General features: G+C 46.7%; 1 protein-coding gene across 1 annotated transcript in view; it reads right to left on the reverse strand.

Moving 5' to 3' along the window:
- Window positions 1-15,065, reverse strand: part of LOC144109752 (serine/threonine-protein kinase PLK1-like) — a 35,683-nt gene extending 20,618 nt beyond the window's left edge. The window contains exons 1-6 of the mRNA XM_077642547.1: window positions 14,973-15,065; window positions 5,568-5,675; window positions 4,156-4,272; window positions 3,309-3,622; window positions 2,464-2,663; window positions 960-1,036 (exon numbers count right to left, since the gene is read on the reverse strand). Coding sequence (XP_077498673.1) covers window positions 960-1,036; window positions 2,464-2,663; window positions 3,309-3,622; window positions 4,156-4,272; window positions 5,568-5,675; window positions 14,973-15,065 — 909 coding nt within the window. The remainder of the gene's footprint in view (window positions 1-959; window positions 1,037-2,463; window positions 2,664-3,308; window positions 3,623-4,155; window positions 4,273-5,567; window positions 5,676-14,972) is intronic.
- Between the last annotated feature and the right edge of the window lie 962 nt (window positions 15,066-16,027).

A 16,027-nucleotide genomic window follows, 5' to 3' on the forward strand; every position in this document is an offset into this window, starting at 1 on the left:
CATGTGAAAACTACCAGGCAAAATTGAAATGTCTCTAAACATATTAAATTACTCTATATTGTTGACATTTTTACTAATCGCCTTATAATTTTTCGCGCACTGAGTCTTTGCGTGCATATTTACCTCTGTTCACCATGGTCTCACAGTTTCTTAATTTTAACTCTGCACTCAGCATGTAGCTCTCCTTGACGCCGTGTTATTGCGTTTTACTCTTCCCTCGATCTAGCTTGTTACTGAGTGTACAAATTGTGCGTGCCCACCTGCTATAGGGCCAAGTAAAAAGGCTTGCTGGATTAAAAATAACTTAAAACAAGTTAAACAAAATTCATATTGTACCACTCGAACCTGGCTGCACTGGTCATCATTGGCGCTACCATCTGATAACCTCCACTAAGTGGCCGCATGGGATAACAATGTTTCGAATCGAAATTCCGCAGTTTGTATGGTTTTAATTGGCTGCCTCCTACCATCGTTTCTTTTTTTTTACTCTAGGAGACGATAAAGAGTATTCGTCCAACAGCTGCAGGAAGGGCAAACGGACACACGAAACAGAGTACAAATATTTATTCAGAAGTTCACGGTACGAAAGTTAAAATCGCATTACAGCTGTAGCACACATCAGAAATAATAACTGGAATCCACCATTGGAGCCCACTGGCAGCCTTGGCAGTAGCGACAAAGGCGTTGTCAAAAATATCATCTGTATACATGTGCTCGAATGACAAATAATTAACAGTGCATTTTCACAAGAAAAAAGATGCTTTAGCGCTTGAGTGAAAATAAAAGCTTCCTAAACCTTGTACTGTGAAAAAAAAACAATGGTTACAACGCCAGTAACAAGAGGAGAAAAAAAAAAACTTGGTCGCTGCCCAAGCTCTGAATAAGCGCAGCCGTTTCCATGTGGGCGTTTTGTATCGTAGACGCAGGCCACTTCAGCGTAACCTTCGTATTTCTCCGACCCGTGTCTCCGGTCGGTTGAGTCCTGAGCGGTGCTGAGTGCCTTCGTATGAGGCAGGCAGGTCTGGAGGAAGCAGCCCTGGAAGGAGAGGGCGAAAAACATTCAGGGGCTGCGGGGATGGATCAATGCCTTAAACTAGTCTGGGTGATTAGCACTACTGAAGAGAAGAGGTCGCGGACCTTTTGAGACACGCACTTTGCTATTCGTAGTCAAAGAAGAAAACCTCGAAAATGTGAACGCAAATAATAGGTGCTAGCAGGAAAAAAGTTTAAAAAATCTCAGGAATGAATGCCCTTGTAGAACATTCTTCCACGCAATCCATGAGCTGATGTTTCTGAACAATGCGAGTTGCTTTCCACTGTGTCAAGTGCTTAAGAAGTTGTACCCATGGCTGAAAAGCTGCATCCATGTAAAGCTAGTTGCAGTAGATTGACGGAAATGTTTCTGATATGCAGTTCAGCTGGCCCCATTCGAAACCCTTTAAAATCGGCCTGTAAAAGTAATCCATGCTGATAACTCTGCAAAGCCCGCATCGCAGGATACGAGAAAGGCGCTGCGCGTCTCACAAACCGTAACGAGTGTATACAGGCCGGCTGCACTCACGTTCAGTTGCAATACACACTGAATGTTGCCCCATGCAGAAACTATTTTTTCGTGTTGCCATGCACACAGAACACATTTCGCTTTTTCGATTTACACGGTTACAGGTATACGTTGTGTCCTTGGTGGCATTGATCGTTTTGTGTGCCTGTATTATGCGCAGCAGTTTTTCCCAACGTGAATTCTATCACGGACATAGGAGAACGACACGAAGTTGATGCCGAAGATTTTGTTCTTGCGAGCCAAAGCCATAAAATTCTGTTCAGTGAATAAAAGATGTTGCATCAGCCTTCAACAAACTCACTTATCATATGACAAATTTTCATATCAACAGTATTTTATCGCGACCAACCTCGCTTCTGCTAAAGCGAACGAAAAAGCTACATATAATAAATGATACATTCGTATTAGTGCGAAAGCAAATTTCGTGCTACATGGAAGAGGACGATGAACAGGCAGTGCCGAGAGACGGAGCGCTCGCGCTAGGCCAGATGGGAACAGACAACGGTCTGCTTTGCTCGGGGTTGGTACGGGCCGGATCACTTCTTACGCACGAAAAGAGAAATTTGTCATTCTGGCAACGACCTGTAGGAAGACACAATGTTTCGTTTGGTGATCTTTCAACGCTAAATTTCGTGTTCTCTTCAATTTGCTGCCACGAGAGTAAATAATGATCGGTGCGTAAAGTTGCGCTTTCACATAGTGTCACGTGCACGTGGTGACAGCACGCACAGGCCTCCGTTCGTACACGACCTCTGCCGAACAATCCCAAATTACTGTGGCAATAAGCTCGGCCTATTCGCCGAACGTAACTTATAGCGATTTTGCGTTGAAAAAATAAAAACGAACCGATTGAAACAGTACAGCCCACAGAGACACAGACAGAGATGCAAGATGATGCGTACCTTTCATCATGAACTCGTGGTGCATGATGGCTTCGATGCTCGGCCGCCTGGCGGGCGCCGGTTGGAGAATCCACCGGATGAGGGCGCTCGCTTCGGGGGAGACAGTCGAGGGGATCTTGAATCTATTCATCTTGATTCTGACCACGGTCTCTGCGCTCGACGGCGAATCGAATGGGGGACGCCCCACTAGCAGCTTGTACCTGCGGAAAGCAGTTTGCGGTCTGTCAGTGTCCGCTATAATCCGCGCACTTTGTGGCGGCCAACGTCACAACACGACACAGCTTGAAGCAGTGCGGGCACAGCCATGCTACGACACCCCTACCGGCCAAGCGCTACGAAATGGTAACGTAAGTGCGGGCAAACGACGCTCGATATGCACGTAAGTGTCCGGTTTTGAACGTGAAGTGCATGATCTGGTTTTTTTAACATGAAGAGGAAGCTTATAGCAATTTTATGGATAATATTTTCTCTGCACCAATCGTTACTTTCTTGCCTGGAAGATACGTATACCCGGCTGCGTAAATGAGAATCACGCCAACAGGTTTTGAACCGTACTTTCTCGACGAATGATTAAACACCCACCACCGCCCTCAACTCTGGCCCGATTTGCTTCGCTCGTTTAAAATATTAATGCCACAGCCATAATTTATTCCCTCATTATTGTTCCCACAAGGCAAGATAGGCGAGGATTTGCCAGTTTTTATATTCACATTTCCGATATTAAACGGTCCCACTTATACATTTACGGACGGGTGCACATGTGCGATGTGCACCGAGCTGTCTTCGTAAGCATCAACTTGTAAACAGTTGCACACAGTTTTGCGCAATCATCAGGTGAGACTCACATGATGCACCCGACGGCCCAGATGTCCGCTGCGTAGCTGTAGCCCTTCTGGGCCAGCATCTCGGGGGCCATGTAGTTGGTGGTGCCGCAGATAGTCCTCTTGAGTTGCCACGAGTAGGGGACGCGGGTGGCGAGTCTGAACTCGGCCACCTTGAGTTGCGAGTGTTTGGTCAGAAGCAGGTTTCCGGGCTTCAGGTCTCGTTGGATTACGTGCTCCTGCACCAGGTACTCGCAGGCGCGGAGCAGCTTGCGCATTAAATACCGCACCTCGGATTCGGACCACCACCCTCTGGGCCGGTGCATCTCCTCCAGAGACTGCAAAATAAATGCGTTAATGAAGCTTGGGGAAGAACTTTGAAGGTCAGACACTCCAAAGAACATCACAAAAAAAAATCGGATTCCTTCAGGTTTTAGACTGGGACATGACGACTCTACCGCACTCCAGTCTGGAGAAGGCTTCTTTCAGTTAATTGTTTTTCTTGCTGCAAGAAACAGTGCCCATATGAAGGCATCACAATATTAAAGGACTGTTTTGAAAACAATAAAATCAGTTTTAAATTTTTGGCTATGCCTTAAATTATGATTGGGAACGTGACGTGCCCTTTTTCGCAAAAATTGCTGAAAGAAATAAACAACCAAATACATAATCATGTAACCTAAAGCAAGGTCGTCTAAATTATTCCGGAGGCCTCCGCTACAACGTCCTTCATAGCCTGAGTTGTTTTGGGACCATGAGCACAATTAAACGAAATAAAAACGAATCTCGAGAACATTAGGAACGTTTTCCAATAAATGCAAAGAAAATAAGTGGAAACGCGAACCACCGAGGAGCCGGAATGTTAACACACCTGTCTTGTGCACAGCTCCAAGATGATGTAGACGTCCTTGGCGTCCTCAAAGTGGCCGTGGAAGCGAACGACGTTCTCGTGGCACAGGGTTCTGTGGATGTTGATTTCCTCTTCGAGCTGTAGACAACAAATTAATTAGTAATTTCGTAAAAGGTTGTATTAAGCGTAAGCAAAATAAGCAAAAGTGTTGACTAAAGGCGCTGGTATTTATAATTATAAACCCTTGCGCTGAAAATGAAAAAGAAACCCTTACGATCGGAAAGGCAATCGGCCAGTAGAGCGAAATCTTGCAACATACGGCTCTACTGATACTTGTTTACCGGAATGAGGTGTAAGTTTTGTCCCCTGCTTGTGACCCTCATTTGCAGATAGAAAGTTGAACGAAAATTGGCAGCAGCATCAAAACGAAATGGAGAGATTGCAGTCTTTTAAGGTTAAGGTGTTACTTTCGACGAAAATGGAGGTTAGATAAGCGTTAGAAACGGCCACAAATCGACACACAGGGGCCATAATTTATAAGAACCCACCATCGATATCGAATCTATTTGGTCCTATCGCGATAGTCACTGTTGTTCTGTGATATTGACGCGTACTTCAAGCGTCCCTAGATGTCACCATTGGCTCATATGAGACCGGACCTCGCCATATCAGCGAAAATGGTTCCGTAGTTTTCCACTGATGCTTGAAAGCGATAGCAGCATGACTGAACAACAGTGTCGAATTCGAGATAACTAACTGGACTCGAAATCGCAAGTGGTTAATTTATCATAATAGAATACGGCCTCGAAGCCCAAATCCACGAAACGTTTAGGTTTCGAACCGGCTGGCTTTGACGACTCGTCATTTTGGCGTAAACGCGGGCAGGGGAATATGGTGAGAGGACGAGAAGGAGACACAACCAGCCAGCGATCACGCGTTTGTTTTGCATTCGCTGGACGGCGCCACAAATTTTGAACTTGCGCGCGAATCCTATGCCGCAGGACAACCTTCGTTACTTTCGTTTTCATATGATTCGGTGCGTCTGCCTGCCTCGTTGCAGCGGCGTCGTCCGAAAAAATGGCTGGGGTTCAACATAGCTTGAACTTTGTTATACGATCGAAAGCTCTGTTAAGCATGGTCTCCACTGTGTCAAATAAACTGACAACGTGAGATACCCAATAGGCATGTGATCCCGTGGTCATACTACTAGTGCGCGGCACATACCACCGAGCAGTGAAGTTTGGTTTGACCTCGTGAGGCATTTATGGTCATTGCCTCATCCACATCGAAAGAGGATGTTGTACCGTGAGGAGTAGAGCCCTCGCTCTAAAAGCCAAAAAATCAATTTTTTTTCTCCTCAGTGTCCAATTAAGAAAATTTCTACAAACAGAAAAGAAAGAGAAAAGACGAAGCGCAGTGATATTGGAACTCACATATTGCCAGAGAATGTCCGATGTAAGATGTCTCTTGGGGATGATTTTGCCTGCGTACACCACGTTCGCCTTTTTGTCCATGAACTCGTAGACGTGCGGAAATCCGCCCTGAAAAAGTAATGCCAGCCTTGCTTCATGGACATCCAAATGAGGGGAGAATGCTGTCGCAGTGAGTGACTGAAACACTCGGGCAGTGGATTCGTTCATTCGAAGACGAAATTACCTTGATGCCTAAGTGCTCAAATTAGACCGCAGCAAGAAATTTATGACATCTGGGACGAATACAAGCTGAAACTAGGTATGATTCAGTTCACAAAGCATCGCAGACAGGAATATGGAGGCAGTCCTTACAGGTTCGCACGAAAAGAGCAGAAATTTCGTGTTTCAGCGCAATTATCCAGCAGTCGTTCGCAATGAACTTTTTGAGGCATTAGGATGCCTTTAATTGGCACAGTAATGCCTGTATAGTAGGGGACGTCAGAAGTCACGAGAATCTCATTAAGGAATAAACTGAGCAATATGACTCTCAAATGACAACTTTAAACAATGACACCACATCTGTAACCGAGTTCTTCCGGTTTTGCACAGTCGTAGTCGTCCGGTCCACATGACGAGCTACCCTCCGTCCGCCTCCCAAACGACAAACTCGCCGCGGTGGCTCAGTGTTTATAGCACCCTGCGGCGGAGCCGGGGTACGCGAGTTCGAATCCGGCTGCGGCACACGCGTTTCAATCGAGTTGAAACGCAAACAGCGAACGTCTGCTGAGCGACGTCGGTGCCTGTTGCAGATTCCTGAAGGAACTGTTCACCCACTTTGCGGAGCGTCCTTAACCTCCTTGCTTTCAAGAATAACAAGATTCAGAACAAGGCGAATCTATCCGATAACCAATGCGGGTCCCAATTGGTCGAAATTATTCCGGTGCTGTACACTAAAGCACCTGTATCTTCTTTTACTCCCTTGCCTCACGGCGGTGTTCAGGTGAACCGGTCTCTTAGTAGAAAACGCTGCTTTTCATAAAGATGCCTTGTCCAACTGTTTTATGATCGTTTGATTTAAGAGTCGCACTAACGAATTCCGTTCATTAAAGCCGCCCGTAGTCAGGACTCCCAAAGAGAAAGCCACCGTATTCTGACCACTTATAAAAGTTGTCTTCGCCAAAAGTAATCAAACAACGAGACTTGATTCTCAGCTGTAGAGTGGAAAAATTACGATACCACTCAAGTCTAAAACGTCTCGAAAGGTAAGCCTAACGGCTACACGCCCAGGGTCTTTGACATCACACATTACACAATTTTTAAAGATACGCCTTTTGAGATAGAAGACCCGCTTTTATATGCATAACACTGGTAAACGGTCTGAAAACTAAACATTTTTTTCAGATTTGCCTGTCTGGTAGGGTTTGAAGAATATAATAAATTGCACCAATGTCCAACCAAAAAACTTATATTTAACCCAGCGTTTCGAAGACGAGTCGGCTCCTTCATCAGGGGAGACTGAGGTCAGTAGCTAGCGTCTTTAATAGGGTTCACCAGTGGCAGTGTCCTTAGGAAATACATGGGAACTTTCAGAAGCTCTACCGTGTCTTAAGATGCTAGATTTTTATGAGGTCTGTGGCAGCGTTGTCTACTTTAGTGGACAGAGGAATTGCTGTGGACGGATATTCATTTTTAAGATTTTTTTACAAATCAGCGGTAAATATTCAGAAACATTGCACCTTTAGATATCTCGGTCTTTCATGTCATCTCATGAAAAAAACTAAGCCAGATATCAAAATATCGTCCAGATCATTTCCTCCCTTTTTCATTCTTGATTCTCAAGCCGCAATTTTCATCCATATCGAGCGTAGTGTTTGCCTTTTACAGGCTCTGAAAGCTGTGTATATATTTTCTGCGGAAATTTGAAATTCGCGCCAAAATTAACTAGCACATGTGGCTCCATCTGATGTCAGAATATTTTGTGCTACTACACACTACACTAACCCCTTGGTTGTCTGTGTTCATGTGCCCTGGTTTTTACCGAGAACATGGACGGACTTGAGCTCTTTCTTGTTTTTTCTAGCTTCGGCTGTATTCGGAAAGGAGTTCTGTTTTTCTTTTTCGCTCGAGCTTTTGGTGCGGAAAGGCAGTGGGATGGAAGGGCACACCCAAAAGCTCCACCCCCCCCCCTCCCCGGCAGCCACACAATAATGCATTCTTAGGGCCAAAACACAGGAAGGGGCTATCTATTCAGGACAGTGTGAGATAACGGCATTGTTACTTGCCCAGGGCAGGGGCGCAGTAACCCAGGGTGGCGATGCAAGTCAAGAATGCAGCTCCAAATATTCCTCATAGGAGGCCATCGAGCCAATTGTGGCACTCACATGAACGCAGCATGGCCTGGTTATTAGGTTATCGGGTCGAAAATCGGTACTGGATTCATATAAATAACCCGCCGCGGTGGCTCTGTGGTTAGGGCGCTCGACTACTAAGCCGGAGTTCCCGGGTTCGAACCCGACCGCGGCGGCTGCGTTTTTATGGAGGAAAAACGCTAAGGCGCCCGTGTGCTGTGCGATGTCAGTGCACGTTAAAGATTCCCAGGTGGTCGAAATTATTCCGGAGCCCTCCACTACGACACCTATTTCTTCCTTTCTTCTTTCACTCGCTCCCTTATCCCTTCCCATACGGCGCGGTTCAGGTATCCAACGATATATGAGACATATCAGACATTCGCCCGCCCTCAAATTGAATACGCATCTTCCATTTGGTCACCTCACCAACAGTACCTAATTAATTCCCTAGAGCGCGTACAAAATCGTGCCGCTCGCTTCATTTCTCGCAACTATTGCCGACATTCCAGTATAACTAACATTAAGGCTTCGTTATCCCTTCCATCCTTAGAATCTCGCAGAACAATAGCACTTATCTGCCTCTTCCATAAAATTGTTTACAGCCATCATTCCTTCACACTACCCCTTACAAAACCGGCCCGCACATCTCACCGATTGCATAATCACCTCAGTTTTAAGCGCCTTTCGGGAAGGACCACTGCATTCAACTCATCAGCCCTGCCCCGTGCAATCATTTATTGGAATAGTCTTCCTGATAACATTGTTCACATTTCAGATCATGTTATTTTCAAAGAAAAAATAAGTGGCATTTTCTTCTGAAGTGTGTTCTGTAGTGCGTTTTTCAATTTAGTTTTTCAATTTAGTTCTATTTTCTGGTTGGTTGCTTGTTCTTTGTATAACGATGTTAAAATAACCATGTTCTACTTGCTTCTTTTTCCCACCCCAGTTATGTAACCCCCCTCACATAATACTCCAGACGGAGCCCGTGAGGTATTTGAATAAATAAATAAATAAATAAATAAATAAATAAATACTGCGCCATTTCCTTTCCCCCAAAACCAATTATTATTATTAATATAAACGCGCGCCGAGTCCGGAGTCGACGGGTCGAGTCCACACAGCTCCTCCACAAGGGGTAGGTTGAAACAACTCGACCCTGACCCGATGTGCTTGTAAACGCTGTCGAGCCGAAATGTAGGGTTAGGGGGGGGGGGGGATGATAAATGCGAGCTTGCTTTTCACGTGCGCCGTCGCGCCTCGGATACAGGGATGGCGTTCCGCAATCTTGGAGGCTGCTACTGCTTGCTCCAAGCTTGGTGTGGCTACAGTTGAACCGGTCTCGAATCGCTAAAATCGAATTCATTAAGCACGCACTGGTTGAGTTGGATTGACCATGCTGGACCCGACCCCTGAATCCGCCCGACGCTATCGGGTTCATGTAAAGAGGGCTAAAGGCGCTGAGTGGTTGTCATGACTCAGCCACTAACCTCCTTTCACTGAGGCACTTGCCAATCACCTGCAATTTCACGCTATACTCGCGGACAACTGTCTATGGCAGTGCAACAGCCCCCATCAAGGGGAGAAAGGACCACCGCCTTCCTTTTCCTGCTCAGCCTCTGCTGCACTGCAACTGCAACGTCTGGAGAACCGGTCGAAGCCAACGTTGGCCTCTGGCTCCAAGCTAGTGAAACCAGAATGTGTCGGATCGGCATCGAAACATCGGTTCTCTAATGAATCTTGATTCAAGTGTCGCTCTTTCTCCGCAGTTTACCTTTTGACCAGGCATATCTCTGCCCAGACATTATCAGTGCAGGTACTGTCGACTATAAGCGGGTAAGGGTCGGTACACCCTGTTTGCAGAAAGGAGCTCACGGGTTTCCGAGCTCCCTACACCAGAATAGACATCTCCGTAAAGTAAGTCACGTGATGTCAAACGTTCATGACCTGGCTGCCAAAATCATCCAGTTTTACTTCTGAATTGGTTTTGCATGTGCCAAGCGTTCCCCAACCATCTTTCTTCTCAAGGTGTATTGTTGGGCAAGTTGGAGAGACACTTTGTTGGAAAACAGCGCTCGAGTCTGTCTGTCTTTCTTGTCCAGTGTTTCTTGCACTGTTTTCCTACAGATTCTTTCTTCTCCCAAATAGGCCTCGGCATGCGCTACACATAGTCGCACCTCCTGCACTACGGTTCCAAAAGTCGCGTAGTTCATTCAGAAATACGCTCGGAAGGGGATCTCTATAACTACATATATAAAATATATAATACATAAAATTATTAAAATATAATAAGAACATAGAAAAGCAGGACGCATAATGAGACTTTCCCAGACACCATAGTAGGTATGGAATTTTCGCTTTCAAACCAGTGACGTCATGAGTCTTCAAGTGTGCTGCCGTTTTTATCTACAGAAAGAGCACACGCGTATGGCGTGGTCGGCGCCCATGTTTTCTTCTGTTAAATTGCAATTTTTATTATTTTTAAAAATGATCCCCTAATAGCAACTTTGTCCAGAACATTTGGAAGTCGCTTGTGTAATGACGAAATTTGCGTTCTAGGTCACCACGAATAGCAACAGGACGATCGCAGCGCTTTTAAAAACCACTCTTCGCACCCTTTTACTCAACTTTCATTTGTTCCGCTCTGAAATTATAAGCAGTGAATGCGACATTGAAACGATGTACTTCAGCAGTAATTTAGTTACTGAAGTGAGTATGGTTCATAAACAAACTGAAGAATTCGGCGGCCCCGATGGCAACAAACCTGCTCGGTGGTCATCGATGTGAGACCCTCCAAATAACGCGCTAAAAATAACCACAACAGTCGAGAATAATGTGGAAATAGTTTCGTCCGGCTGCAATCCTTCCAGATAACGCTGATTACATCTCGCATAACGAAGTGATATTCGCGCGCGCCAACGGTTTTGAACTCGGACATACAAATAGTACAACCGTTCCGCGGCATTACTTCTCTCAAAGAAGCATCAGCTTGATGCTTAAATGAAAATTAAGGTCAGCAACAAGAAAGACAATTCAATACAAACACTGGCAGCGCAAATAATGAGAGCGTAAAAAAGTTTTTCACTGAGGCGGCGTCGCCGAATCGGCGTCCACACTCGCACATGGTCACCAGGCTTGTATTGCGTGTGGCGGCGGAGGAATACGGAATAGCCGGCCGAATTGCTCAAGGGGCGGTGTTCCCAAGGTGTGGCAAAATATGACTCGCACTTATCTGTTCTGGCTAGGCGAAGCCAACACTGCTTCTAACTACAGGCTGTATACCTCACCCTACTATTGTCTATGAATTTTCGGACAAAAGATGCCATGGAGCTTAGGGAAACCTAAACCGGAAAACGTACTTTTCCTTGTGGCAGTGGCGGCTGCGTTTTTATGGAGGAAAAACGCTAAGGCGCCGTGTGCTGTGTGATGTCAGTGCACGTTAAAGATCCCCAGGTGGTCGAAATTATTCCGGAGCCCTCCACTACGGCACCTCTCTCTTCCTTTCTTCTTTCACTCCCTCCTTTATCCCTTCCCTTACGGCGCGGTTCAGGTGTCCAACGATATATGAGACAGATACTGCGCCATTTCCTTTCCCTAAAAACCAATTATTATTATTATTATTGTGGCAGTTCAGTGGTGGGTTACTGGATAAACGTCCATTTTCTGACCACCACCCCTTGATAGGGATTATTCGCTTATGCTTCTGTCTGCCAGCTTTGGCAGGTTATACACAGAAAGTTGTCGGCCCTAGTTTTTGTTCGCGGAAAAACTAACACTTTCGTGTCGCGGTAGCATTTATACACCTAAAAAGGAAATAGAAGTTCCCTCCTTTTTGTGGTACTTAAGTGCGGCCATCTATCGACAGAAATTATCAAATCTGATGTGCCTCGTAACTGGTGAGCCCTCTTAAGTATGAAGGGGGTCATTGGAACGAAAGCCTTAGGTGAGTGGGAGAAAGGGGGGGGGGGGGGGGGGCTAAGGCTGTAAGTCACGTCGCACAGGTTTTCTTTTGTGCGGTCGTTGTTTTTCGGTATTGACCACCCTGCCAGCTGCTAACCCCGACCCGAGGGATGCCCAAGCGACATCCCCTCAATGCCTGCCAGACAAGGGGATCACCAGACGGCAGATGTCCCTACTACTCCAGCTCCGCATCGGATGTTCTTGGACCGGGGCTAGGCTCCATCGCAAGGGTTTGGCCCTCTCGGCACACTGCTCCCGCTGCGGCCAAACGGAGGAGACCACCGATCATCTCCTCCTCGATTGCCCCTAATTTGCCAACCACCAGGCAAAGCTGGCTGCCTGCTACAGGGACCTGAGCCTTCCATCCGACTCGACCAGTGCCCCCCACAACCCCACCGGCCCAAACGCTTAAAAGGCGCTCCGGTCTCTCCTCGCCTTCCTGGAGGAGACGGGCCTGGACGGCTATTCCTAGCCTAAGGCATGTGACTGATACGACTGCGTCCCCCGCATCTTTATACTCCCCTTATCGTCTGAAACTCTAGCTATCCTTCTCCTCTCTATCTTATAATAAACTATACACAACTGCAACCAAAAATTTTAACGTTAACCCAACGTTTCGAAGCCGACTCAGCTCCTTCTGCAGGGGTGTCTGAGGGCAGTAGCTAGCGTCTTTTAAGTATGGAGGGTGGGGGCGGGGGTTGTCAAAGAAACGACCGCTGTTACGCAAAACTCGCAGGGGAGGGGGAGAGGGGGTTTATGCTTTTATGTTGAATTCCAATGGCAGATCGAGAGCGCTCCGCCGGATCACAAACGGAGCGCGTACTTCAGGCGGAGATCACTCATTCCCATTTTGCCAATGGAATGCATGCGCTCCAGCGGGGTCATTTCAGCGCAAGAATAGCTCCAAGTTCAGGCAACATGGCGGCGCCCATCGAAGCGCGGCCTCTCACTTCACCAGCGATTCGTCCTTGTCGCCACTGTCTTTCACATCCACGGCAAACAAAAGGCGCACAAAGTTTCGCTTTGTGTGACGATGCCCCCGCCACAAAATTCTAATGATGAAACGCGCCAAATTTTCAGATTGCTTGCTTATTTACAGAGGTGCTAGGCTTAGAGAGTACGCATCATCTGACGTCAGAAAGCGCGGGAGGTTCAAACAAGTCAACGATTTTGGTCTAAAAAGCGGTCACAAAGAATTGACCGCGGTGGAATTGACGACCTGTTAAGAAAATTTTTTGTTTTAACTTGTGCGGACAAGAACAAAACGAAAAATAATTACATTTGGGAGGATTCAATTAAAAAAGAAGTCATAAATACTGCTTGTACGTTGCCCGGATCACCGCGTAGCGTCGACAGGAAGGATGCAGCCGGTCATGACCGGAAGCAGACGCGGGAAAGTAAAACGTCGCGCGCGGTTCCGGTCAAATCTGCCGATTTCGGCGGAGCAAATATCGCTGCTCCCCGGAGCGATCCGGGATCGACGTCTGATCCCGATCTGTCATTGGAACAGACAACTCGCACTCCCATTTTGCATTGGAATACGATTGCTCCCAACAGAGCAGAAAAACTTGATCCGGATCAGCCATTGGAATTCAACATTAGTCACGCTGGCGCACTGCAGGGAGGTGGTGACTAACAGCCTAAATTCCCCTCCCCCACGCCTTTCGCGTCACAGCTGTCATTCCTTTGACACCCCCCTCCTCTTTACATAAAAGACGCTAGCTACTGCCCTCAGTCACCCCTGATGAAGGAGCCGAGTCGGCTTCGAAAAGTTGGGTTAAAGTTAAAACTTTTGGCTGGAGTTGTGCAGTTCATTATGTCTTCAAACCCAACCAGACAGGCAAATCTGTCAAAATGTTTAGTTTACAATCCTCTCTATCTGCACCTCGGCAGTGGTGGTGGCGCGATAACATCAGTCACAGGCCCTTGCACTTTCATTTCCTCTTCCCCTTTCATCCACTTACTACTACTACCACCCTGAACAACAACAACCGAACAAAAGGAAACCTGCACCCAGTACACGCCCAGGGACTACCCTCTTCAACTCAACGAAAAAATGTCGCCATTGACTGCCTCCCCACTGTGCGACGTGACTAACAGCCTTCACCCCCCCCCCTTCCCCCACGCCTTTCGCATCCCAGCTTTCGTTCCTTTGACCCCCTCCTCCCCTACATACTTAAAGACGCTAGCTACTGCCCTCAGTCACCCCTGATGAAGGAGTCGAGCCGGCGTCGAAACGTGTTAATAACCTTTTTTGTTGGAGATGCGCAGTTTTTTATATGTAAGCGGTCTACTACGCCCGAATACTGCAAAGAAGTCCTAACCAGCAGTCTGGTTAACTAATATTGAATGGATAACTCTTTATTTAATATCGCAAAGCTCTGATGTTATCGAGAGTTGTGTAGCCCTCCATAACTAATCTAATTAGCAGTTCTTAAAATTTCCACAAAAGCCGTTACCTGAGCGCTGTGGCCCAACAAATTTTGGCTATTTAAATGAGTTACGTGCAGTGGACAGGTTGCTTTTCCAGCAAGGTTATCGAAAATGTACGTGTTTGGGAAGGATGTAACCAAAATCTGTTCGGCCAGAGCGCAGAAGGTTACCGCGTTATCGAAATTCCACAACTGATGTAGATGGTGAAGAAGGTGGGCTACATTCCTCAATAATTATAGAACCCAACAGCAAGTTAATACGCACATACTATTGAGTTTTGGTTAACCAGCCTTCTTGTTCGTACATGTTAGCTGTATGCTGGAATACTACACAGCTCACAATGCTATACCGAAAAAAGTGCCTTACTAACACAAAACGCCTACTTTTAAAATTGTATGAAGTCTTTGGTGAAACACGCTGTATATAGAGCTTATGGTGCGCCGTTCTTGCTGCGTTACACTGCTAACTTCATTGGCATGGTTACGCTTGCCAAAAGCTGTACATTAACCACTCGCAAAGCATATGAGCACTCAAAGTTTATTTGCGCTTTACGCGACGCACAAAGCGACAGCAGCAATTAATACTCTAGCTCCTTTCACGAGGATTTGTTCTAATCAGGCTATGCTGAAACGGTGCCAGCAAATCTGCTGTATAAAAATTAGCACACCCGTTGTCTAAGGAGACATACCTTGCCGAGAAACTTGCCGCGGGTGTATTCTGTCTGGGAATTCGTGTCGATGACGACGTGGAAGAATTCGTCGCTGGTCCTCGCAGAAGCCATCACGGATAGAAAACGCGATCTCGATTTCACGCTTTCCACAGCTGCAATGCACACTTCAGCACAGGCACCAGCGACTGAGCTCGACACTGCCGTTTCTGACCGGTGCGGGACGGTTTTGGAGAGGTAGCATCACGTGCACGAAAATTAGCCACGCTCCTGGATGGCGCCCCTCGACACAGAGATGCATGCCGTGGCCGCACCCAGTCGGGCGTGGCCCTCCTATTGTAGTCTATTGTATGCGCCCCAGAAGCCCCTTTCCTTATCTTGCATCGGGAATAGTTCTAGACGCCTTAGGTCACCCAGCATGCTGGTCATTTCCGGGGAATATAGCTTTTTTTTAGGGATCTTACCACACCTTCACCAGAACGTGTTCCAGCAGCAAAGGCTGACTCGTCACAGGGTTCGTGATAAGCTAGCATAGGCACTGTGAACAGCCCGTACTATCTCCGCCAGTGTCCGGTTACCTCCTAGTGATGAGTCCCGCTTTCCTGCTGTGGAGTTACAACAGAAAATCGCGTGCCCGAATATCAGTTCATCGTTTTCCAGGCAGGAGTAGGCGTTTGTAGATGACGAAATTCATTCATTATTTATTTCGCTTGAGTAAGTTTGTTCATAGGTTACGTTCTTCCGTCATATGTGCTTCGTCCTATGTCTTATTACGCAAGGACGTAGTTTTCAAAGTTAGTATGACCACGTGTTTTCGTGCGGTATCTGAGCCTTTACATACTCTAGAAATGTTTTTGTTAGCAATAATCACGTAGTGCTAGACTGTAAAGCAAAAACAGGTTACATGCTGAGACTGTGAAGTATTCGTTTTTCAGGTGCCGAGTGCTGAACTTAACAGGGTATACAGTGAAAATTCTACACTAGAAGCGTGGGTGGATGCCCTGGAAAGTATGCCTGGAATAGGGAAACTGGGGACAACCGAATACTCAGGGAAGGCGTGGCAACTGCCGACATTG

The sequence above is a fragment of the Amblyomma americanum genome, chromosome 11 (assembly GCF_052857255.1).
Source record: "Amblyomma americanum isolate KBUSLIRL-KWMA chromosome 11, ASM5285725v1, whole genome shotgun sequence".
In the NCBI taxonomy this organism is placed as follows: Eukaryota; Metazoa; Arthropoda; class Arachnida; order Ixodida; family Ixodidae; genus Amblyomma; species Amblyomma americanum.